At 48.4% G+C, this 25757-nt stretch overlaps 1 protein-coding gene across 1 annotated transcript in view; it reads right to left on the bottom strand.

The window, feature by feature from the left end:
* Positions 1 to 6674: 6674 nt before the first annotated feature.
* LOC105878807 (phospholipid-transporting ATPase IB) overlaps positions 6675 to 25757 on the bottom strand; it is a 504404-nt gene continuing 485321 nt past the window's right edge. The window contains exons 36-37 of the mRNA XM_076009551.1: positions 14743 to 14834; positions 6675 to 8739 (exon numbers count right to left, since the gene is read on the bottom strand). Coding sequence (XP_075865666.1) covers positions 8642 to 8739; positions 14743 to 14834 — 190 coding nt within the window. The 3' untranslated portion in view covers positions 6675 to 8641. The remainder of the gene's footprint in view (positions 8740 to 14742; positions 14835 to 25757) is intronic.

The raw sequence follows: 25757 nt of genomic DNA, 5'->3' as shown, positions 1-25757 counted from the left end.
GTCCCGTGCTGAAGCTTCCTGGGGTGGCGGATTCAAAGTCGACGGCAGCTCAGGCTCCCCACCTCTAACCACTGCAACCGGACCGGACCAGACTGAACCGCAAGGCTGCTGGCCTGTGCCCACCAGGCCTCTCCTAGGGAGCAGCAGCTGCAGCAGTTTAGGCAGAACGGCCCCTGGTTCTCAGACACGCACCTGGCTGGCGGCTCAGCCGGGACTGGACACACCTGCAGCTCGTTCCCTGCAGCACGGGCAGTTGCCGAGCGTGGGATTTCCTTCCAGAAAGGAGACGGGGCTAAGCCCTCACTTACCTCCTATCCACCGTCAGAGCTGCTATGCCAAATCTCAAGGTTCGAATGAATTTTTTTCCTGCATTTCATGTACGTTTGTGTCTCCTTCCTTTTCTCCCACAGAACTGTCGGACAGGCATGTCTGTGCCCACGTCTGCACACGCAGTCTCCCTCCCGCACGGGGAAGGGGCTTCCCTGCAGCTCCCCTGGGCTCGTGGCTCCATTTGGGGCTTTTTTGATCAAATAAACCGGGGAGTGGGACTGATTGAAACGCTTTCCAGCTAAAGTGCCGGATCCATTTTCTTGGAAGCGGTTTCGGTTACAGATGAGTGGGGGCCTCACAACCCCACCCCCCGGAACCCCCAGCCAGTTTTAAATGTGATAGTGAAACAGATTCAGGGGCTCCCCCCCACCCCCCTGCAGCTATCTTTGCAAGTCATTTGCAGGCAGCTCCTCCTGAGGACACTGGGAAGGGGAAAAAGTGAGTTTAATGTAATAGCTTTGTTCGCCGCTAATGGGCTATTCTCTTCCAGCGATTAGCAGCTGGACACACTCTCCATTCAAGGCCATTTGGCAAGAGCGTTGGGTCGGCAAAAGAGCTTTTCATCACACAGAACTTAATGTATTCCTCGCCACTGTTTTGAAAGTTGGGGGAAATTTTCTTGGCAATTAATTTAGAATATTTCAAATCAAAACACATTTTGTTTTGTTTTGTTTCGTTTAGAGGAGAGAGTATCCGTACCATTACACCTTGCCGACCATCTACTAACAATGATGCAGAAACTACTCCTGGGGCAGACCATTCCAATCGAAGGCTCAGGCCCAGCTGCTGTAGGAAGATGAGCTGTAGCTCCCTTCCCCTAAATATCCAGCTCTGGAATCTCAAGCCAAGGACAGTCCACTGCAGAAAGAGACAAACAGCTGAAGACAGAGCTGTGAGGCCAACCCTCAAGAACTTTAAGTCACTTTATGTATATGTGTGGCCTATTTTTAATAAATGAAAGCTTAATGCATGTGAGTTGGACTGGGTGTGTTTGGTGCTTGTAGCTTTGGTAGGTGGAGGGTTTTTTTTTTTTTTTTTTTTTTGGTCCTCCTTTGGTGATAAAGTCCCAGAGCCTCATCTGTAGCCCCAGCTGAAATAACTGCTTGGCTTTCCAACAAGTGCTGGAAATTTCCCTGGAAAGACTTGCACGCGGAGCAGAGTGAGGCAGATGCGCTGAGAAGCCCTGGTCATATGCCCGCCGCTTTGCTGCTCATTGCAACCCTCACATTATGCCGGTCTCTTCCATAAACATTGTGGAAATAAATAACACAATCTGATTTTCCAAAATTACCTGAGTCTTTTTTCAGCTAAGACACTCTTACAACGAACGTTGCTTTAGGCAGAAAGGGAGGGTCTGCAAACTGTTTTCAGCTGAGAACAGCCTCTCAGGGGTTCAAGTTTATTCTGGTAAGCACCAGTGAAGAATGGCGTTTCAGGAAAAGCACTGCAGCAGCAAAGATAGATTTTTGTACAGATACAACCAAGAAATGGCAAATGCTGGAATTTAACACTTCGCCATTGATTGCATTAAATCGTTTTCAGTTTTTCAGCATTGGGAAAAAAGAAAAAAGAAAGGCCTGGTCTATGCAGAGCAGGAGAGAAAGTCCTTCCCTGGGGTGCTCCAAGCTGCAGAGCTCTGCTCCCGAGGTGAGGCCCTGTGTCCCTGCCATGCCTGGCGATGCAGCACCCAGGCCAGGAGTGCCCTGAGCCCGCCGGACCCAGGACTGATAGGACAGGGACTGTCTGGGAGGAACCAGTCAGCCATGGGAACTGGAGTCCGTTCAGGGTGGGCAAGAAAGAGGTCTTTTGGGATCCAGACCCAAGCCTCTGCAGAGAACTACCTAACAGGCTGTTCCCCCATCCCCAGGCCACATCCCGCTGGGGCAGTGGAGAGCCACCCAGACAAAGCCTGGCAAGTAGGCGGTACACCCAAGGTCAACACCCGGGCCCTCCAGCTCCCACCTGACCCCAGGTCCAACGAGGCTGTCTCTTGTGAGGCATCGCCCGGGACCTCGAGGCAAAGGACGCCGACTGCAATACAATTCCTTGTACTAATGGACCAGGCAGAGGTATCTTTCCTCTCTTTAAAACACCAATGTCATGATTCCATGCTTGCCAACAGAATTTGAACTGCCGCCTCTGTTTGCAGAGGAGCCCAGGTGAACCAGAGGGAGGAAAGCAATTGAGGAAAGCCAGGTCTCTAAGCACGAGTCCTTCCTTCGAGTGGCCAAATCCAAACATCGTGCCCCCCCTGGACCCTCTTCCCATGAAGGGGGCCTGGCCTCCGAGGGGGAGCTCACGTTCATTTGCAATTGAGACACCCCCCCCCTGCCCCCCGCAATCCACGTATGCACTCTGGGTCGCACCTGCTGGCAGAACCCTGCGTCACAGGCCCCAGCCCCCATGGCAGTAACTGCTTATTAGCGGAAAAGAAAATTCCAGAATAAAACACGGTCGAATCGTTTACTTTAACAAAAGATTTATTTGAAACAGGTTTGGTCAGACACACACCAGTCAACAGGATTGATCAAAGCCACAAATCACTAAATGCCCCCAAAACCTCTGAAAGTACCAAGTAGAATGCCCTTCATTTGTACTCACTCCAGGAGGGGACCCGGCTCCACAATAATGTGCTGCTGTAATTTAATGACCAGAGAACATTAATAGGACGTGAAAACGGTAACACTTCTAGAGGGAGGGAACAGAAAAAGAAAAAAAAAAAACCCACACGCCACTGAAGCGCTCCCTGCTCTGCTGGGAGCCAATTAAACGTGCCCCACAGCCCTGCTTCCCTCTGCATAACCAGATTAAAACCTCCCGTTGCAAACAGTATTTAAGCAGCCCGAGCACAGATGTGGCCGGGAGACAGCACATAACTTCGCTTGCACGAGGAAGACACCACGAAGATGTTGCATTCAAACAGCAATTCGGTGACCTGCAGGGAGGGTGGCCCGAGGAGGCCCCACCCCTGCAGGTGGCCCTGGGAGGCCAGAGGGAAACAGCATGGCACACCTCCCCAGCTTGGTGGGACAGGAAGTGCGAGTCTCAGCACTCACACCGCCGATTGTATCAACGCAAAACCAGAACGCGGTTCACTGCTGCAGATACGCTGTTGTAAGGGGACAGGCTCCAGCCAATGGCAGGTTTTCTTTTCTGTTTTTTGCTGGTGTTCGCGTGTTCACCTGTAACTGCATGCCAACCTATCGCTAGGGACACCGCTGGCTCCCATCCCAGCCGAAGAGGGTCCCCGCCTGCTCCTGGGGCTCTCTCCCTCCTTCCGGCCTTTCCTCTTCCACACGGAAGGAAGCGCTCATCTATAAAGGGCTCTTGATAAAGCTCTCTTGACCCCCGTTTCCTGGGCAGGGTTATTTGGATAGTGCTGTTACTTCAACTTTCTTCTTCCTCTTCTGTCATAAATCAAAGCCACCTGACACTTTGTTCCTGACTTTTAAAACAAACAGGTCTCTTTTCTTTCTTTAGCCAGGTCAGAAGAAATGCCTGTGGGCTAATCTTACGAGCATGTTTTTCTTGGTCTAATGCCTGGGAGAAAGAGCAGAGTGGATATCTCAAGGGGAGCAAGAGATTGTCACTGGAAAAGGAGCCAGCCTGGGTGTACAAAGAATCCCTCTTTTGTCTCCCCTCGGTCAGGGGAGCAGAGGTGCCCCCCCCCAGGTTGACAGCTGTGGGTTCTGCATGGGGTGGGGTGCGGGGGGAGTGCGCCCTTCTTTCCTCTCCCATTTGTTTGCAGCTACCGATGTTAAGATTTTTGTTGGCTCAGTACCCGTGTCTTCTCACTCAGGGCTACATCGCAGGCTCAGAAACCGCTCGTGCCCAACACGCTGAGAGCAGCTCTAGACAGAGCACTAGTAGAAACCTGGCATTCAATAAAGCACACATGAGGTGAAGGGGGTGGAAAATTGTACCGGTGGACAATTTGGGATGCAGAGAAAAAAAATAAATGAAGGTACAACACATCGGGTGTTCCGGTCTATTCTTTTCAAGAATCCTTAATGAAGTCATCATGGGGGTCTTGGGCCCTCACCTCTAGGACCCATCCAAAACCCTTCCAATGGTCCTTCTCGCCCTTCAGGTTGGAAACACGGCTAGGATGAGGTTAAATCATCTCCCCCAAGGCTGTGCTGGGGCAGGTACCTGCTTTGGGTCAATGGAGAGCCAACAACAATGCCACTCTCTTTCTCCGAGGGGAGGGGCCTTTATTTTAACCATCCCCGTCATGATTACATTAGCTCATTTAAACATCTGCATGAAGGAAGTATGTCATGAGCATGGCAGGGGCTGCCATCTTTTGATTTGAACTGATGAACTCATTTCTTTGCCAAGTTACTCTTTGAGGCTCTGCTCAGCCACAGGTTCCCTGTTCACATGTTTTATGGGTCCCAGGAGATGAAGGCTCCATTTCAGATGCTGAAGCTAAATCGCTCTTTGAATTACTCCGGGACAATGACCCTGGGCAGTAATTCAAGCCCCGGCTGAAATATGTGCGGTCCTTTCACATGTTCAGAACCAAAGGCTACCTCATGCCACGGCAGAGCGTTGTAAACTTTCTATTCAACTTATTAAGACGTAAAGCCCTAGGAACAGAAATACCTGACAAAAAAGTCTTCATGGTGCAAGAAAACAAGACAAAGGGTCATTGTAATAACAAATGGAGATTATAGACTATAGCTTTTAAAAATTGAGCCTTCAGGCCTGTAATAAATAGATACACCCATATGCATCTTCAGACATTCGTTACCTAGACTCAGGGTTTTTTTTTCCTATTATTCACTGCTTCTTGACACGGTATTACTGATTTTCACTGCCAGCTGCCCTTGTGGTAAGACATGAAGCCCCGTCCAGGAAGAGAAAATGTAAACAGTTCTCAGCCGAGCCCTCCTGAAACCCAAGTTTGCTCCTGAGCATGTTTCTCTACAGGTGTTAAAGAAACAGCGTCTCCCTTCTCCAATGCACAGGTTGTGTATGGTGTGCTGATCCAAGCGGCTTATTACGTTTTTGTTTTCACGGGTGCACGTGTGTGTTGGGGATGGCTGAACACAACCCTGGTCGAGAAGCTCAAATATTCTGCACAGAAGCAGGCTAGCCGTGCCAGCTCCACTAAGTTTGCACAAAGCCCATTCCAGACTGCCATGCAGAAATGGGGGTTTGCTCTGCTCTCCCCTCCCTTCTCAGTGTGTTTTCCACGGCTGCCCTTGTGGGCACATGCCGCTGTGCGGCAGACACCCAACTCTAATATTCTGCACAGAAGCAGGCTAGCCGTGCCAGCCCCCTAAGTTTGCACAAAGCCCATTCCAGACTGCCATGCAGAAACAGGGATTTGCTCTGCTCTCCCCTCCCTTCTCAGTGTGTTTTCCATGGCTGCCCTTGTGGGCACATGCCGCTGTGCAGCAGACACCCAGACCTAAGCTCGGGGCAGGGCTGGTCTTTTCCTTTTGCAGAGTCATCCAGAACAGGGCGGACTCAAACAGGAGCGGGCTGTCTGTGGGCCGTGCTAGACCGAGGGTTGGCCTGGCTGCTTTCTGCCAGTTCAGCTCAGCCCAGAGTCGGACCCTGGAGTGCTGACCGAGTCTGACCTGCCAGCCTGCGAGTCACTCAGTGTGTGGCAGAGTGACAAGTCCCATGTGGCATTTCTCTTGCTGAGATGTCAGCCAGGGTATGCAACCTAGTCCAATCCCCCCTGCTCCCTGGGGAGGGGTTGTATGTGACACCCTGACCTCAGTTTAAAGACAGAACAAATGGCGCAGCCCCGAGTCGGCCCTGGCTAAATATTATGCATCACATGTAGTGACAGCTGCTCCTCCCAGAAACCCAATTTAGTCATTTGGCTACAAGAAATCTTAATCACAGGAGAGGATAAATAGAAAGACATCCCTTCTAGCGCTCTCTTCCGTGTGTACGTAATCGCAACAATTGTTTAGTCTTCTTCTCAAAACAGGAAAATACACCTGTATGCTTAAATCCCAGACAATGTGAACCCTACTTTAATGTAAAAAATAAAAATTAAAAAAAACCAAACAACACAAACTCACATTTAAATTCACACATCTGATTTGGAAGGCTTCAAGTTCAAGACAGAGCTAAGTGTTGGGCAAGGAATTGAGTTTTAATTCACTCTTTCTACATGGGTTTCGTTCCCAAATGACACAAAACAGTTAACATGCCTAATGCACATTCAATTCCAACTCTCGTTTCTCCCCTGCATTTTGGCCATCGTCTTTCTGGGGGTGCGATGAAGACATATGCTTGGTGTGTTGTGTTAATCACAGGCACAGTTTGTGTTGTCATTCCTGCATTATAGTCCTTCCGTAAGGACTGAATCCTGCTGAGAGAGCTCTAGTATTTTAAAATGTTTTTTTCGCCTTGGGGAGAAAGGAATGCCCATCTTTTGAGACTCACCCATTAATTGCGTTGTTCTGCTTCTCCCAGGACTCTCTCTCTGCATCCCAGTCCCCTCCTAAGTGAGGATCAATTTCCTTAGTCGATGCAAATTGCATTCTGAATTAGCTCAGTGCCCAATACACTGTGGATGTTCTGCAAATAAAGAGCTAGGGAGCAAAGTGCATGCTGTCGTATCTGTCACTCAGCGCCACCCTCCCCAGTAGGGCCCACGCCATTTCAGCCAGGGACGGCTGCCCAGGAGCATTTAAGCCGTCCAAAAATCTGGTTTCACAACCAAAACAAAGAGGGGAGCGTGTGCCCCCAGCCTGGCTGCTCATTCAGGGCTCCAGGCGCTCACCGCCATGACCGAGGGAGGGTGCTGTCTAGATGCTGCAGCGGGAGCCTGCGGGGCGGGAAAGGCAGAGACTCGGCGCCCTTCCCTCCTGGTCTCGGAATCCAGGGCGCTGCGCACCCAGGAAGGTGCCCATGTCTAACGCGCAGATGGATAAAGGAAGGGAACCATGTCAACATTAACAAAAAGCTGTTTCCTTGAAATGCTTGGAGCTCATTTCAGTTAAAACGGCACGTCCCAGTCTTGTTGAAGTCCCCGTACACATGCCAGGCTGATGGTGACCACCGTCTGGGCCTCAGGGCTTGATTTCACAGTTTCTACCGTGGAGATCTGGCGGGCAATTCCTCTGTGTCCTCCTCCCAGTGTCCCCTCGCCCTTCCTTCTCCCACCGAGGGCTTCTGTGGTTGTCATCTCCACCTCCCTCAACATCCTATACCCTCCCGTCTGGGTTTGCCGCACCTCTGACTCCGCAGCTACAGAGTGACAGGTGTGCCCCTTCCCTGCACAGGTACGTCATGAATCCATTCATTTCCCAACAGCGAACATCCAAACTGTGCTCCGCACCCTAAGGAAACAAGCGTGGGTTCCGATTTAAGTGGCCCCCAGGCCCAGTGGGCTGGCTGGCGGTTGGGAAGTGAGTACTCAGAGCCCGACGGCGGTCGGGGTGCCAGAGGGGGTCCGCCACCACCCTGGCCCACAGGCGCCCCCTTGTCAGAGAGAGGGGCAGATAGACACTGAGAGTGTACGCAGAGTGCCTGCAAGTCTTTTCTCCAGGTCTAGAATGAAAAGAGTGGCGGAAGAAGGGGTTTCTCGAGTCTGTGTTTGAATCCGCGCTGGAACCAGGGAAAGTGCAGGTTTGGGCTGGTGGCCCGCCAGCTGCCATGCACTGGGCACAGTGGCCAGCCATGCACAAGGCCTGGGGATGAGGGACGCCGGAAAGCCAAGGCGGGACGGGGCCGACGGCACCTGGAACCTGGGTGCAGAGGGCTCTGCCGGAACGTAGATGGCTCTGCCCAGCTGGGGATGTGGCCGAGAGCTTCAAACACGCGTTCTCGGGGTTCAAACACCCAGATACAGCCTTTTGTGATTTCACTGCAATCAGGAAGTTTACGCCAGCTTCATTCATACAAACAAAGCCGGCATCGAAGCGAGAGAGCTCAGCCTGCCGGGAGCACGGTCTGCACCGGCCGCCGGACCCGATCCGCGTGTCGCCCAAACAGGAAGCGCGCGCGGCCCTCGTGACCCGCCTCGCAGGCGACATAAAACCCCTTTCCCTCTCTCCCAGAACGGCCAGTGCTGATGCTTAAATATCGGCGAGACATGATGTCTTTAATTTCGCACCTCACAGAGCACAGCTGAATGCTTCCTAACAAGGTAAACGACGGTCAGGCTAAGCGCTGCAGACGGACGGGGAGGGAGCTGACAAACCGCTTGGCTAAGGCCACAGAAACGTGTGTCCGGTGGGTCGGCTGCCCACGCCAGTCTCTTCCGGACAAGGACGTGGTAACACTGGGTGCAGCAAACTGAACCTCCTTCCTGGAACCGGTCGGGAGAACTCGAGTCTTATTTCTTCCTCGATTTCTTTTTGGTGGTGTCGTAAGCACGGACTATTTCTTCCTGAGTGACGGCCCCGTGCTCTTCTTGAGAAAAAGCGTACCCATCTGGAAGAGAAGCACACAGGCGGGGCAGGTTACCTGGGGGTGGGGACCACACCGGGCCTGGAATAAGCCGCTTTTGCGGGAGCACGCAGGTGACCTGCCTCCTTAGCCTTGCAAGGCGAGTGGGGGCCCGGGGGGCGGGGGGAGTGGAAACCGGTGACCGTGGAGGGCACCGCGGCAGGGGGGTGGCGGGCTGCGGCCTGACCGGCCGGGTCCATCTGGCTGCTGCTGCCGAGGTGGGAACGGCCCCGGGGGGCGGGGGGCAGGTTTCCTGTCCCTGGGGGCTGCAGCCGAGCTCAGCACACACGGGGGTCACTGGCCCACGACTCCACTTCCCCATCACTCTTCGGGGAGAAACGCCCCATCTGCCTGACGCTGCAGGCCGCCGGCTAAGGCGTGGAGCTGCAAACGTGCGGGGGAAACACACACGGCGTGGACAGTGAGAGCCGGCAAGGCGCGCAGGATGCTTCTGCTGAAACCGGACTGACCAGGGCTGCTAACGAGAGATCAGAGTGGGTCTGCTTCCACGTAAAAAAGGAAAAAGGTCACACTATGAAGTCAGGAGGACCTCAGTGTCAGATCTGTGGCCACAGAAACTCCGGTTCTTACAATCAGTTCATATAGTACTCATAAAGTAAATTACAGCAAACGCTTACTAGATGCTATCTATGTGCATGAGCCACTGTTCTAGATGCTGTTTACAAGTAGCTCATTTAATTTCTCCCAGCAACCCTATGAGATGTGTGAGCATATTCTTCCCACTTCACAGATGGGAAAACCGAGGCACAGAGATTTTTGTGACTTGCCCGATGTCACAGACGCAGAGGGGCAGGGCTGGGCGGCAAACCCAGGCAGTGAGCCCCCAGGGCCCATGCCCTCCTGCGTCTCCAGCTCGGGCAGAGGTTCAGGGTTCATAAGCGCACAGTGGGGCTCCACTTCCAGCTGGCCCTTCCCACAGAAAGGACATTTGCGAGGCTCGCTCTGTGTCAGTGGTGTGGGAGGGCCCCACGGCTCAGTCAGACGTTCTGGCCAAGACTGACTGTCGCGGCTGTCCCGTGCCTGTGTGTTTCTGATTCACCCGCGGAGCTGTCGGTTCACTGTCATCCTCTTCAAAAGGAAACACAGAAGTCAGAGAGTGTGCCCTGGATTACTGGTTGGTTTCCTCAGCCTTCAGCTTACAAAGGAAATTTCTAGGGTACCAGGACACAGGGTGGCAACTGTGAGTCTTCCTGGAGACGTCAGAAGACGATGCCCCAGCTGTCTTCTTACCGGGCGTGTGCCGTAAGCCGAGGCTGCAGTGCCCGGCCGGCTTCCCGGCTCTGCCAGATAGCATAGCTCTCCGCCTGAGAAACCCACAGTCTCGGCCACCGCGGGAGGCCAGGGCTTGTCTGCAGAGGAGGCCAGGAGTGGCCTGGGGCACAAGGGCAGCAAGGCCGGGGGAGGGAGAGGATGGGCGGGGTGAAGGCAGAGCGAGGGTGCAGGAGAGCTGCAGACAGGCATCTTCCACGGGGGCTTCCGCCACTTGCTGACTTCCCTTCCTAGCAAAGCAAAGTCCACAAACCAAAAGGCCCCACCACGTGGTAGCCATGGTGGAGCAGCGGCCAGACCTGTGTGAGCCCCCCGGTAGCTGGGTTCAAGCGCAGGCGGGTCCCTGAGCCCAGGGGAGGCGGAAGCCAGCCGGGAGGGGAGGCTCACGGGGGCGGGCGTGCTTGTTCGTTTGTTCTGGCCCTGGGCCCACACCCGGTGCACTTGAACTTCCTGAATGGCTTTCCGTGCAAGGTGGCTCCACTTTGATCCTCAGGGCTTTCTCGTCTTCACGGGGTCAGCTTCCGAGTACTGAAGAGCCAACGCCGCCACTCACCTCTGTTCCCTTAAGAGCTCTGGGTTTTCGCCAAGTGGCTTGATCAGAGATCTCCGGGGACAAGGAAACCTCTGCTGCCAGCTTCTGCTCCTCCGGAGGGGCTGCCCAGCCTCCCGCCTCCCTCTGGCGACATGTGGCTCCAGCACCTCCCGTCCCAAACCCCACACAAGGTGCTCTTTGTGAAGCGTTTCTACCGCGGTCCAAGAGGAGACGCCTTTCCTTGGGATGTTTCAAAGCAAAACCGAGCAGACAACACCGTCTCCTCCGGGAACAAGGCTGTATACTGTGTGGCCACCTTGGACCGTTTTCATTCTCTGGTCTTTTGAAAAAGAACGTTTCTGGGACACACCTGAGGTCCTCCTGAGGGGCCGGGGGCCAGGCGGCAGCTGCCTTCGCATCTGATCTGCTGCCGGGCCGGGAGGCCTGCCCCCCGCTCTGCGGCCACTGGACACCCAGAGGGACGCGCCGCAGCCCACAGCAGCGGCTCTGGGCGAGGACCGGCCGTCCCAAGCGATCGCGAGCGCGCTTTGTAAAAACCCTTCTCTTCGCAGGCGGAGGCCTGCCGCGCTCTCCACCCTGGAGACGGCTTTGTCCACTCGTTCAACTTTCATCTTGGATCCTGGGGACCCCAGTGACCGAAGCACTGGGTGGGGACAAGAAAGGGTGGCTCTGGTCCTGGTTCTGGTCCTTGCTTGGCTGTGCCTTGGCCAGGCGATGTTGGGCTCCTTAAACCCTCTGGGTCTTGGTTTACTTATCTGTGAAATGGCCTGGACCAGGTCAGGCCCGAACTCTGTGCAGCCCCAGCCCTCTGCGGGGTTCCAGGACACTCCTGTGGCCAGCCACACCCAGGCTGCAGAATCCTGTTCCTCCTTCTCGGGCTGATTTCACTGGGCACCAACGTGGGAGGCCGCTGCACCCACGCCAGGAAGGAGAGGAACGTGTCTCAACAGTCCAAAAAGATCGATCACGACCTATCTTTCCTGGCCTTTTTTTGAGGGGTGGGGAGGGAGTGAAGGGGGCTTAGTGAGATATAAAAATAAACATTGTTTGCAAGTGTCCTTTAGGGAAAGGTCTCTTAGCTTTTAAAATAGTCTACTCTCCGTTCACATGGAAGGAACAAAAGCGTTTGTCTTTTATTTATCCTGTTTCCCATCATAACGTACCTGTGTCTACTGGGAAGCCAAGTTTGGGGGTTTCTTCAGCGTGTAGCTGTGTCGCTTCCTCAGTTCTCGTTAGCGCCACTGCCACAAGGGCCTCCCAGGGGCCGGCAGTGGGGCGACGCAGCCGCTCTGGGTTGGGAGGGGTTTCTAGGTGTCCCTCTTGGGCCCGTTGCAAGCCTCTCCTCCCAGGGCGAGCAGGGCACCCAGTGGCCACTGCCCAGGGCTGGCCACTGCCCAGGGCTGCCCACAGCCCAGCACCTGCCGGCACGGTTCCGGAATGCTGGGCACAGAGACTTCCCTAACCTGCACTGAGAATTGAGCGGACTCTACAATTCAAGAATGAAAGGAGTTTCGTTTATCCTTGGTGGTGGGGGTGGGGGTGGCCTCCCGGGTTCAGATAAGATAGTTTCCTCTTAGAATCCAGGTCTGGTGGGAGTTAGAGCCCCAGTGGGAGGCGGTTTCCGTGGAAGTGGCAACATAACCACGCAGCCTGCCTCCACCTGCCCGGCTTCCGCCCTGGGCCTGACAGAGATCACCATCGGCTCACCAGGTTCTGCTCGAGGAAGAGTTAATTGTTATTTGAATCCATATGGAGAATGCAGGGGAATCCTCCAGCTCTTTGCATTTCCCACTGTCATTCATGTCTCTGGAAGTCCCAACAGCCAGAAAGTCCTGACGATGGCCTGGAGGAAGCGCTCCGTGGACTCACCTGGCTGGCATCCTAATGCACCTGCTTCCTAACCCAGAGTCCCTAACGCAGCCAGAGTTCCAGGGCAGAGTTGGCGAGGTGGAAAGAGAGGAGGGGACAGATGAATTTCTCAGTTGTTTTTTTCTTTTCCGGGTAAAACATTTGGTGAGGTCCATACAATCATGCCATTTTTTCCCCTACTATTTTTGCATAAAACTTCCCTTAAGTAGCATTCTTTGAATCTGAGCTCTGACAGCATCTTAATTCAAGCATCAGCTTGCTGTCTGGAAAAAGACTTCTAATAGCCACAGAAATGGGGAAGACGACGGGGACCATGAGGACATACGACCGTGCAGGACATGCAGATCGCAGTGACAAACACTGCACGTCGGTGGCTCACAGGAACGGAAAGCACTACCAAGATGAGAGATTTTCCTTCCACTTCCTGCACACTCAGGAGGGACATGAGGGGCTGAGACAGGCTACCCAGACCTGGCACCCCGGGCCTCTCCCCACCACTCCATGTCTCCTCTAGCTGTTAATGACAGAGATGTCCTCAGTCGTCCATCAGCTCTAGAACTAGCTGCTGAGTGTTTTTAAAATGTGGTGTGGTTTTAGAAGCTTTCTTATTTCTTATATTTGTTCAGCAGATCTTTTTTTTTTTTTTTTTGCCTTCAAAATATTGACCTAAGGAAAACATTGAGTAGTTGTTTTAAGACATTTATGACTCTCCTATAAATGTCTCACTTGGTCTTTGATCACAGTGTGTGTATGTGTGTATATTTTATATATATATATATCTGTCTGTGGTACCGTGAACCCTTTATCAGAGCAGCACATAGCTCCACAGCAGGAACCCATAGTTCTGGGAATCTCTGTGTTTATTAATCTGTGCCTGGCGACATCGTCATGGAGACTCACAAAGACTGCATAAGATACACGTTATTATGATTCCATGTTTTTTCCCAGAGGAGAACAGAAATTTAGAGAAACAGGTGAGTTTCCCAAAATTACTCAGCTAATGGCAGAATAATAATGCCTCACATTCACTGGACTCTTTACACTGCCCGGCACTGATAGAGGTGCTGTGCATATATGAACTCATTTAATTCTCCCAATAACCCCAGGTGAGTTCTCATAGTAGCCCACTTTCCAGATGAAGAAACAAAGACATTAAGTAACTTGCCCAAGATCACAAAAAAAGTGGCAGAGCAGGGACACGACCCAGGCTGCCCAACTCCAGAGCGGGTGCCCTGCAGACGGTACTCCTGGGACTGCCCATCAAACCTCCCGAGTTGACCTCTCTCTTGGGTCGGCGTCCCCTGCTGCAACCCAGAGCCCTGGGCAAGGCTGGGCCTGTCACTCCACTGTCCTGAGCCTCTGCTCGTGCTGCCGGGGCTGGCACCACCCACCTCCTGGGGCGGAGGGGCATGAAAGGGCAGAAGCATGTCAGTGCCCTCTCTCCCATGTCCATGCTCCACGTGGGAAAGTGGGAGGAGGAGTGCATTGCTGCAAGGTGATCGAGTTCCAACGCTCTCCTCCTCCCTCCACTGAGAAAGTCTTCAAACATCTGTGGACAGGTGGAGCCCAGCTGAACTCCACATAGATCCTTCACTGCACTAGCTATACAGCACTGCCTCACTTTTCATAAACTGTTCCTTTTTTTTTTTTAAATCAGTTGTTTCCTTCTAAACTCCCCAGGAAGGGAAAGGAAAGCAGGGGTGGGGTGTGGGAGGAAGAGAGGGCATGTGCATGTGGAAAGGGGGAGGGGGGCTGGAGGAGGCCTGGACACCCCCCACCCCACCCCAGCTGGGGACTCCATGGCTCCATTGCTAAACAAAGGGGCGGGTGTCTTTCACAGCCTCTGTGTGGCCCCCCTGGGCCTGGAGGTGGGAGTGGGGAATGCCACCCCACACCTGGGACAGCCCTCCTGGGGAAAGCACAGAGATTTTTTTTCCTAATTGATTATCACTGTTTTCATTAGTATGCCAATTTACACAAAACAGCTTGCATTGCTACCTTTAGGGGCATCAATTTAAAAGTAGTATCACTTCAACCTTAAAAAAAAACTCCTCTTGGGAGGCTGACAGAACGATCTTAACCACATCAGGATGTTAAGTTTAAGGATTTTGTCATTCGGGTATCTGCCTGGGTCCCAGGGAATTACCTATATTCAAGCTACACTTGCGCCTGGCCCCAAACACAAGTTCTACTTCCAAAAGTGTGTGTCTGGCTCTGTCCCCATTAGCACGGCCGGCCCTGAGGCTGCTGGCCGGGGTCTCTGAACGGCTACTTACGGGGGACGGACTGCTGGATGGAGCTGCCGCGGAAGAGGGTCGGGGGCGTCTTCCGGCCAAGCCTCTTGATCAGGCGGTCGCGCTCGTTCAGCCTGCAGGGAAGGCACACGGTCAGTCTCTGGGTCACTGGAGCACGCCTGAGCACATCGCACAGGGACTCGTGAATGACTCAAGTTTTGAAAATGAGACGGACAGACAGACAGACACAGACGGGTGGGCTGGGGCGGGGGGAGCCCCCCCACATCAAGGCAGGCTCAGTTTCCCAGGCTGCCTGTTACAGCAGACACTGTCCCGCCCCTCGCTGCTGGCTCCCACCTCTGAAAGGTGCCCTGTTTGCAGTCCGTCCTGCAACCTCCCTCCTCCCAGCGCTGCCTGCCCCCTGCTGAAGTGCACTACAAGCGCCCTTTTCATGCCTGGCAGAGCCCCAGGCCTCCCGCAGCCCTTCTGCAGGGAGCGATCGGTTTCCACAGTGCACGCCTCACCCACCTGTAGTCCCGGGCCCTGCCTGTGAGCCACAGCCCCCCGCCAGAGGCTGCTGCTTTCTGCAGAGCACGGTGCTTATTTTGAACCCCAAGGAAAACCAAGGTGAGTTTTCTTTTCTAAAACATAAGCATGAGATGCTCTCCCTGCCTTTCCTGAATGTTTTCCCTCTGAGGTTGCCACTGCTGTGAAGAAATACGGAGCTGTCTCGGAGGAGACCTGTGTGTCTCTACAAACCAGAAGGGAGAACTTTAAAATTGCCGAGGCAGGGGCCGGAGTGCCCTGTTTTCTCAGTGTCAGGGTGCTTTCGCGCCTGCCCCCACAAGAGGCGTCAGGAGTGCAATGATGCCCAGGGCCGAACTGTGTCCACCCCACTCACCAGCTGAAGCCCTAACCCCGGCACCGCAGAATGGGACGGAATTTGGAGATGGGGTCTTTAAAGAGGTAATTACGGTAAAATGGGGTCATTAGGGTGGGCCCTAATGCAGTACGACTGGCGCCCTCATCAGAGGAGGCGGTTGGGACGGGGACAAGCACAGAGGGAGGACCTTGTGAGCACACAGGGGTGATGGCCAAGGAGAGAGGCCACAGGGGAAACCAGCCCTAGAGATACCTTGATCTCGGACCCCTACCCTCCGGAACTGTGAGAAATGAACTTGTGTTAAGGCCCCAGCCTGTGGCACGTTGCTACAGCAGCTAGAGCAGACGGATACAGGCCTGCCGCTGCCGCTGACCCGTCTGTGGGAATGTGAGCACGTGAGGTTATACGCCCCCCCCCCCGCCCCGCACTTGCAATCCCAGGCACCCCACTCCGTCCACAAACCCCGAGCCTGAGGATGCCCTTTCCTGGGGACCCGGAGCCCGCCCAGCTCTCCAGGGGCCTTGGAGAGAGGAGGGAAGCCCCGGGTGTTAGAGCTGAAATTCACTGGCGACTGTGTTGGTTGAGATGACAATGTTTCATTCACCACCAGCTAAAGGTGAGCCTCCGCTAGCTAAGCTCTGCAAAACCTCTGACGGCTGAGGAGGTAAAGGAAGGACTTTTATATTCATTCCCCTTCACCTTTCTCCCATGGGATAAAATAATCTCCAGGCCCTTGCTGTGCCCACCATCCACAGCTCCCCGGGCTGTCTGGCTTCAGGACGCGACAAGTCAAACTACGGGACCCTCCTGGCTGTGTGGCGCTTGCCCAGCACCTGTCCGATTCCTGCACGGTGGGCACTGCTGAGCACTGCTGGGCATGCAGAGAGGGGCCCCTCCCACTGCCACCTGGGCAGCTCCCTGCTGGCCCCACGTGGGGACGACTCAGGGCTGGGCTCTGCCCCCACCCCGCCCTCCACCCAGCCGGCCCGAAGCTCCTCCTTGCTCCGTGGCTTACAGAGCATCACAGAACCACAGAGGCGGGAGGGATCCTCCACGTCACAGGCGCAGCAGGTGAGGAAACAGGGACTCCGCTGCGTCAGGTGACTCTACAGGGGTCACACGGGCTCCCCCAGGGCTCCTGCCTCCGCCTCTGTGCTGGGCAGGTGCAGCCTCATTCCCCTGGGGAGCCGCACACGCTTTTCTGTCTTCCTTTTTATGATGAGATATGACAAAAAACTCGATTCCTTGCTTAAGAGAGACTCTGTGCCACAGCCCTTCTCTGATTGCGTTTTCACCACAACACTTAGTAGGGCTAGGTCTAGATTTGTTTTTATACCCTGCTCAGGTGCTCAGGCCTGAAAAGATACAATAACTTGAGGGTTTGTCTTCACTTATGGAAAACGCCGGGAATCCTGCCTCCCTCCCATCCACGGTGTGTGCTTCCCCTGCAGCCCCTGACTGTGATATCTACGGTCTATCTCCTCCTCTCCTCCACACCCCTGAATCTCCTCCGCATTTTCCTTTTCCTTTATCCCTTCGGCTTTGTCTAACCTATTTTAAAACTGTCCAATATGTTTTAATTTAAATCTTCATACTTTTCATGTCTATGTATTTTATTTTTCATCTGAATCCTCCTGTTCTTACATACTATTTCTCCTCTTACTCTTTAATCTTTGTATCTTCTATCATCAGTATTTTGACTCTTTCAGACTTTCTTTGTATCTCCAGTTCCTGGGGAGCTAATTTTCCTATGCGTGGTACCCAGGGACTCTCTCTCACCATGCCTGATTTCCTACATGTGCTCTAGCTCTTCAGAATGAGTTTTCTTTCACCTCTGCCAGGGACTTAGGGGTAATATCAACTTTTATATTAATGCCTTAGTTTGGGTTCCTGTAGCACTGGCGACCATCTAAAATTAGACGACCTCATACATAGACGTGGGCTTCCAATTTCTAGTGGGTATTTCTTTCTCCCATCCATTTCCCTGGGCACCACAGTATGACTCATTGCTTCTTTATCCGTCTAATGAGTAAAATTTTTCTAGTTTATGTTTTACTAAAGTGGCACTGATGCGGAAAATGTCAGGTGCCAGGGCGCGGCCGATTGCCGCCTCCCCGTAGTTCCACATCTCCGGGGGCCAGTGCTACGCGTGGCCAGTTAAAGGCACACTGCTGGGGCCGGGCTTCACGGCACCGTGTGCCGCCAGGACCCCCGCATGCCGGAATGCCCCAGGCCCTCATGCCGCGGCCTGTTTCCGGCCATGGCTGCTTGCGTGATCCTGATTGGGTAATTTTTGAATCCCACTGTTTTTGATTGGATGTTAAAGCTTGTTGTTGATTGGATGTTAAAGCCTGTTGCTAATTGGATGTTAAAGCCTGTAGTTGATTGGATGCTTCCTGAGCCCTACCAAGGGTATAAAAGCAGGGGCAGAAGGGCAGGAAGGGGAGTACATCGAGAGAACATCGAGAGAACGTCGGAAAACAGGAAGAGAGCTGTAACACTAGGTGTGCTGAGCCTGCCGTAGAAGAACAAAGGCTGTTCTCCGACTCTTCGTGTGCCGCTTGGTTCTTTCCCCAGTCAAATGAATAAGAGCTGTAACAAGAGCTGTAACACTAGCTGTACACACTGCTACACCCCTACAAAATTTGCAGCTTGACGCATGGGGTTTTGTTGTATTTCACATGGACGGAGGCCTTATCTCCTCTCCCCGAATTAACCCCTGAAACTCCTGCCTCTGGGCCCACATGTGGCCTGAAGTTCCTACGCAGCCCCCTCAGCTTCAGTTCTCTATCACCCTGCTAGCTTTGATGTCTCTGCTTTTGGTACCTGGATGTCCTCATATTTCTTTTGAGCTTAATTATGTATCGAAAGCCTGCCTTTGTTTCTGTTTCATCCAACACTTGTACCGTGTTTCCCCCAAAATAAGACAGGGTCTTATATTCATTTTTCCTCAAGAAGACACGCTAGGGCTTATTTTCAGGGGATGTGTTATTTTCCCCTCAAAGCCTCAGCTTGCAGCATGCATAGGATAGCCGAGACCTGACAGGAGGAGCCGACCTTGGTGGTGGGGCTGCCCACACCTTTCCGGTCACCTCTGGGGTAGTAGCTGTCACGATGGGGCAGATGAGAAGGGCTGCTCATCTTCTTTACTGCTCCGCCACGAAATGCATGGGTTGTGCAGATACGCTGCATAGCCATGCCCATCACTAGGTCTTATTTTGGGGGTAGGGCTTCTATTGCACAAATGCTTAGAAATCCTGCTAGGACTTATTTTATGGGTAGGTCTTATTTTCGGGGAAACATGGTATGTGTTTGGAAAGGTCTTTTCTGAGTTGGCTCAGTTTATTCTCTGGTTTCCATAAACAAAGTATATTTCCCTGACCCAACGGCTGGAAAAAAACCATGACCACAGAACAAGATCGAAGAACTGTCCTTTGCCAAGTCTTGCTACCCTTAGAAACAACCTTTTCTGGAGACTTTTAAAAGAGCAAGGATGTGACAAAAGCCTTAGGTTATGAAACAGGAATCAGAGCTTATAAAAACAGTCCAGTGGAGGTGTCAGAGGCACTCATTTTTCCATGTGTTCCAATATTGAAATGTCAAAGAACATTATTTTCCCAATTTACCCTTCTTCACTGTAGGAAAAAAAAATCATTGTGAAGGGACATTATTAAAATTTCTCATGAGCAGTAATGTTGGAAAAGCTTAAGACAGAAAGGGGTGGAAGTCAGGAAAACATTTATCACTTATGGTATTATATCATCACTGTTGGAAGCTATCAGATCACAAAGACACAGCAAAAAATGTGAATAAAACACAGCCAAATATTAATGTTGGTTAATTCTGAATAATGAGAAGAAAAGAAGAGTACAAATTAGCAAAGGGAAGAATAATTTAGATATATGACATTTCTTTTTCTTAAAGAGAGAACCCTTAACAAAATACTAGGAAACCAAAGTTAGTGTATTAAAATAATTATATACTATGACCAAATGGGATTTACCGTAGGAATGCAAGGGTGGTTCAATGTATAAAAATCAATTAACATAACACACCACATAACAGAATGAAAAACCCACATGATCATCTCAATTGAATACAGAAAAAACATTTAACAAAATTCAATATCCTTTAATTATTAAAAAAAAACTCAGAAAACTAAAGATATAAGGGAAATTCCTTACCATAATAAAAAGTATTTATAAAAAACTCACAGCTAGGCCGGGCGCTGTGGCTCACGCCTGTAATCCTAGCTCTTGGGAGGCCGAGGCGGGCGGATTGCTCAAGGTCAGGAGTTCAAAACCAGCCTGAGCAAGAGCGAGACCCCGTCTCTACTATAAATAGAAAGAAATTAATTGGCCAACTGATATATATATAAAAAATTAGCCGGGCATGGTGGCGCATGCCTGTAGTCCCAGCTACTCGGGAGGCTGAGGCAGAAGGATCACTCAAGCCCAGGAGTTTGAGGTTGCTGTGAGCTAGGCTGACGCCACGGCACTCACTCTAGCCTGGACAACAAAGTGAGACTCTGTCTCAAAAAAAAAAAAAAAAAAAAAAAAAAACTCACAGCTAATAATCACACTTCATGGTAAAAGACTGGAAGCTATCTCTCTATCATCAGGAACAAGACAAGGACTCCCACTTTCACCACTTCTTTTCAACAAATTTACTGAAGTTCTAACCAAAGCAGTTAGGCAAGAAAAGAAATAAAGACCCCAAATAAGCAAAGCAATCGTGACCCAAAATAACAAAGCTAAATGCATCACATTCTCTGAATTCAAAATATGTTAGAAGTCTATTTTAAACAAAACAGCATGGTACTGGCATAAAATCAGACAGATACATCAACCAATGTAAAGGATAGAAGGCCCAGAAATAAACCCATGCATTTACAGTCATTTATTTCCAACAAAGATACCAAGAACACATAATGGGGAAAGCATATTCTCCTCAATAAATGGTGCTTGAAAACCTGGATATTCACACACAGAATGAAATTGGATACTTATCTCATACCCTATAAAATAATAATTCAAAATGAATAAAAGACTTAAATATAATAATTAAAACTATAAAGCTACTAGAAGAAAACACAGGGGAAAAGTTTCATGACACTGGTCTGGGCAATAATTTTTTGAATAAGAACCCAAAAGCATAGGCAACAAAACCAAAATTAGACAAATGGGATAACAGCAAGCTAAAAAGCTCTTCACAGAAAAGGAAACAGTCTACAGAGTGAAGAGACAACCCACAGAGTGGGAGAAAATATCTGCAAACCATACAACTAATAAGGGGTTCATATCCAAAATATATGTGACTTAACTCAATAGCAAGAAAATAAATAACCAGATTAAAAAATGAGCAAAAGGCCTGCACAGACATTTCTCAAAAGAAGATATGCAAATGGACAAGTATATGAAAAAAATCTCAAATCACTAAACAGAGAAATGCAAATTCAAACCACAATGAGATTACCTCACGCCTGTTAGAATGGCTAGCCTCAAAAAAATGAAACCTAACAAGTGTTGGCGAAGATGCAAAGAAAAGGGAACCCTTGTACACTGCTGATGGAAATATAAATTAGTATAGCCACTAAGGAAAACAATATGGAGGGTCTTCAAAAAATTAAAAATAGAACTATTAATATGGTATGACTCAGTAATCCCACTTCTGTGTGTGTAATTCAAAGGAATTGAAATCAATATGTATAGGCATATCTGTACTTCCATGCTCATTGTAGAATTATTCATGATAACCATGATATGGAATCAACCTAAGTGCCCATCAGTGAATGAAAAGACAAAGAAAATTTACATATACATACAATGGAATATTGTTTAGTTTATAAATGAAGGACATCCTGTCATTTGCTACAACACGGATGAACCTGGAGGACAATATGCTAAGTGAAACAAGCCAGGCACAGAAAGATAAATACCACATCATCTCACTTACATGTGGAATATAAAAAATCTGAACTCATAGAAGTAAGGAAGTAGAATGATGGTTACTAGAGGCTAGGGGTGGTGGTGGAGGGAAGGAATGGGGAGATATTGGTAGAAGGATATAAAGTTTCAGATAGACAAGAGGAATAAATTTTGAGATCTACTCCACAGCAGGGTGGCTATAGTTAAAAACAATGCATTGCAGATTTCAAAAAAAACAGTAAATTTCAAATGCCTCACCACAAAAAATAAGTAGGTGAGGTGACAGATATGTTAATTAGCTTGATTGAATAATTTCATATTGTGGATATATCTCAAAACATTACTTTGTATTCCAGAAAGGTATACAATTATGATTTTTATTTCAAATAATATTAATAAAAAGACATAAATATAAGAACTATAAACATATAAATTTTAGAGTAAAATATAGAGGTAAATGTTTATGACCTTGGATTTGGCAATGGTTTCTTAGCATCCAAAGCACAAATAACAAGAGAAAAAAATAGACAAATTGGACTTCATTAAATTAAAAACTTTTGTGTATCAAAGGATATTACCAAAGAACTGAAAAGATAACCACAAAACAGGAGAAAATATTTTGAAATCATATCTAATAAGGGCCTAGTATATAGAATATATAAATAACCCTTACAGCTCAACAGGAAAAAGACAAACACCCCAATTAAAAAATGGGCAAAGGACTTGAATAGACATTTATCCAAGGAAGATACATAATAGCCAAGAAGCACATAAAAAGATATTCAACATCATTAGTCATTAGGGAAATGCAAATAAAAATTACAATGAGATATCACTTAACATCTTCTAGGATAACTATAAAAAACCCAAACCAAACAAACAAAAAACAAAACAAAAACAACTCAGAAAATGACAAGTGTTTGAGAGGATGTGGAAAAATCAGAACCTTTGTACATTACTTGGTGGGACATAAAATGGTGTATCCACTGTCCTCCAATAAGTTAAATATAGAATTACCATATTACTCAGTAATTCCTAGGAATATATCCAGATGAACTGAAAATGAACTCACACAGATACTTGTACAACAATATCCATAGAAGCATTATTTACAAGAGTCAAAAGTGGAAACAACTCAGATGTCCATCAACTGATGAAGGTACCAAGAAGTATATCCATATAATAGAATATTATTCAGCATATAAAGGGATTCAGGGATACATGCTACAACAGGGATAAACATTATGCTAAGTGAAAGAAGCCCAACCCAAAAGGCCATGTATTATATGATTATATGAAATGTAAAAAATAGGCAAATACATAAAAATGGAAAGCAGATTAGTGGCTGCTGGGGGGGGTATAGGGTGGGGGAAGAGGGAGGGAAATGGGGTGTGACTGCTTAAAGCACATGGGGTTCCCTTTTGGAGAGATGAAAATGTTCTGCAATTAGATAGTTAGGATGGTTGTATAACATTGTGAATGCACTAAATGCCACTTAATTGTATTCTTTAAAATGGTAAATTTTATGCCATGTAAATTGTACCACAATTTTTTTTAAAAAGAAAATTTAATTGGAAAACACTGAAAGGGGGAACAGGTCACAAATCAAGGCCAGTTCTCTCCCATCACCCCGACTGTTGGTAACAATGTTCTTTTCACAGTTTATTTCTCCAGTGGTGTGTGGATGTTGGCATTAAAGAACCCTCTTTGCTTTCATTGTTCTACACTGGCTTAAGCAGGTATGCTAGCTGGGATCTGCTGATATTAAAGGTTTGTGTGGACATAAAAAATTCACCAGAGGTAAGTCAGTCTCGGTGCCTCCTCGATAATGATGGTGAAACCCAATTACATGCAAGTCCTTACAAACAGGTTCTTTTTAGAAGCTGACAAACCCTAGAGGAGGTGTTATGTTCCTGTCTCAACAAATGATCAGTCTTTGGAAAGAGTGGACACCTGAGAAGGATTATCTTGGGGAAAAATAAACTCTTGTGTCCACATTTCTGTTGGGAAGCTATTCCTGCAAAATCACATGTATACAACTGCCAAAGAGCAGGAGCATGCAGTACACAGAAAATAATTGCAAATCTGATTTTTAGATACTGTCAATAGTTACAGCTCATAGGAATCAGAGCTGACACTACAAGAAAGCCAAAAACAAGTAGGTACTTTTAGGAACTTATTTTTAAATTAGCTGCTGGGCAGTTTTCAGAACATAGATGTGACAGGTTCCCTCAAGAAAAAAGTTAATCCAAAGTTCTTTTTCCTTCAGGAGAGGCCAAACATCTATCAATCTACCAGGCTGTTGAAATTCTAACTTGTTTCATTAGAGAATGATATTTCATAGCCTCAACTAGTAACTTATTTTATTCATTATAATTTGAACATTAGGAAATGGGAACCTTTTGGGCTCAAGTGTGTTCCAGACCTACCTTGGCCTTTGTAGTATCAAAAACCTTATCTCAGTTAAACACACTATGGAATGGGGGAAAATAACAAGAATAAAACAAAACAACAAAAAAAGGGTTTTCAGCCTAAGATTCCCACAAGATAAGAGTTATATCTATTTTATATACCCCAGAGCTAGGAGCCCTTCAGAAATTCTATTTTATTAGATGGTAGTAAATGATTCTCTTTCCTGCTTTCTGCCATTCCATATGCATCACATTTTTAAAAACCTTTACAGAACATTCTAACCCAAAACCATTGAATATATGTTTTTTTCATCAGCTCATGGGACATTCTCTAAGATTAACCATATCCTAGGCCACAAAACATGTCTCAACACATTTTTAAAAATAGAAATTATACCATGCATCTTCTCAGACCACAGTGGAATAAAATTAGAAATCAACTCCAACATAAACTCATCTCTACACAAAGACATGGAAAGTAAACAACCTTCTGCTGAATGTTAAGGAGTAAATTAAGATGGAAACCAAAGGTTCTTTGAACTTAACCATAAAGGAGACACAAGTTATCAAAATCTATGGAACAAAGCTAAAGCAGATCTGAGAGGAAAATTTATATCCATAAATGCCTGCCTATATCCAAAAGACAGAAAGATCACAACTCAACAATTTAATGAATTGTCTCAAAGAACTGGAAAAGGATGAACAAACCAACCCCAAACCCAGTAGAAGAAAAGAAATAACAAAGATCAGAGCAGAACTAAATGAAATTCATAATAAAAAAATTATATGGAAGAATAAACAAAATCTTTAACAAACAAATTAACAAACAAAAAGTTGATTCTTTGAAAAAATAAACAAAATTGACATGCCTCCTGCTAAATTAACAAGAAGCAGAAAAGAAAGGACTCTAATAAGCTCCATCAGGAATGAAAAAGAAATTCCAACTGATACTATGGAAATATAAAATATCATCTATGAATAATATAAAAACTTCTATGTACATAAACTAGAAAACGTGGAGGAAATGGAAAAATTCTAAGAAACACACAGCCTCCCTAGGCCAATCAGGCCAAATCAGGCCAATCAGGGCGAATTCCTGAACAGACCAATATCAAGTACTGAAATTGAAGCTGCAATTAAAAAACGTTCCTAAAAAAGTCCTGGGCCAGATGGTTTCACACCTGAATTTTACCACACCTACAAAGGACTGGTGCCTCTGCAAAAATTATTCCACAACATCAAGAAGGAAACAATCCCCCCCAACATGTTTTATGAAGCTAACACCACCCTGATACTAAGACCATGAAAGCATGCAACAAAAAAAGAAAACTACAAACCAATATCCCTTATGAATGTAGATACAAAAATTCTCAACAAAATCCTAGCAAATTGAATTTAGGTGCTTATCAAAAAAAATAATCCATCTCGACCAAGTGGACTTCACCCCAGAGATGCAGGGATGTTTCAACATATGCAAATATATAAATGTAATTCACCATGTAAATAGAAGTAAAAACAAAGACCATATGATCCTCTCAATAGAAGCAGAAAAAGCATTCATCAAAATTCAGCACCTTTTTATGATAAGAATACTAAACAAAATAGGCATAGATGGGACTTATCTAAAAATGATAAAAGCCACATATGACAAACCCACAGCCAACATCACACTGAAAGGGGAAAAATTGAAAGCATTCTCACTTAGAACTGGAACCAGACAAGGTTCCTCTCTATCACAACTTCTATTCAACATAATGCTGGAAGTGATAGTCAGAACAATCAGACAAGAGAAGGAAAACAAGGGCATCCAAATGGGGCCAGCAGGTTTCAAACTAT

This window comes from Microcebus murinus, chromosome 13, assembly GCF_040939455.1.
Source record: "Microcebus murinus isolate Inina chromosome 13, M.murinus_Inina_mat1.0, whole genome shotgun sequence".
Lineage (NCBI taxonomy): Eukaryota > Metazoa > Chordata > Mammalia > Primates > Cheirogaleidae > Microcebus > Microcebus murinus.
Note: the sequence above shows the minus strand (reverse complement) of the source record. Positions and strands in the feature narration are given on the sequence as shown.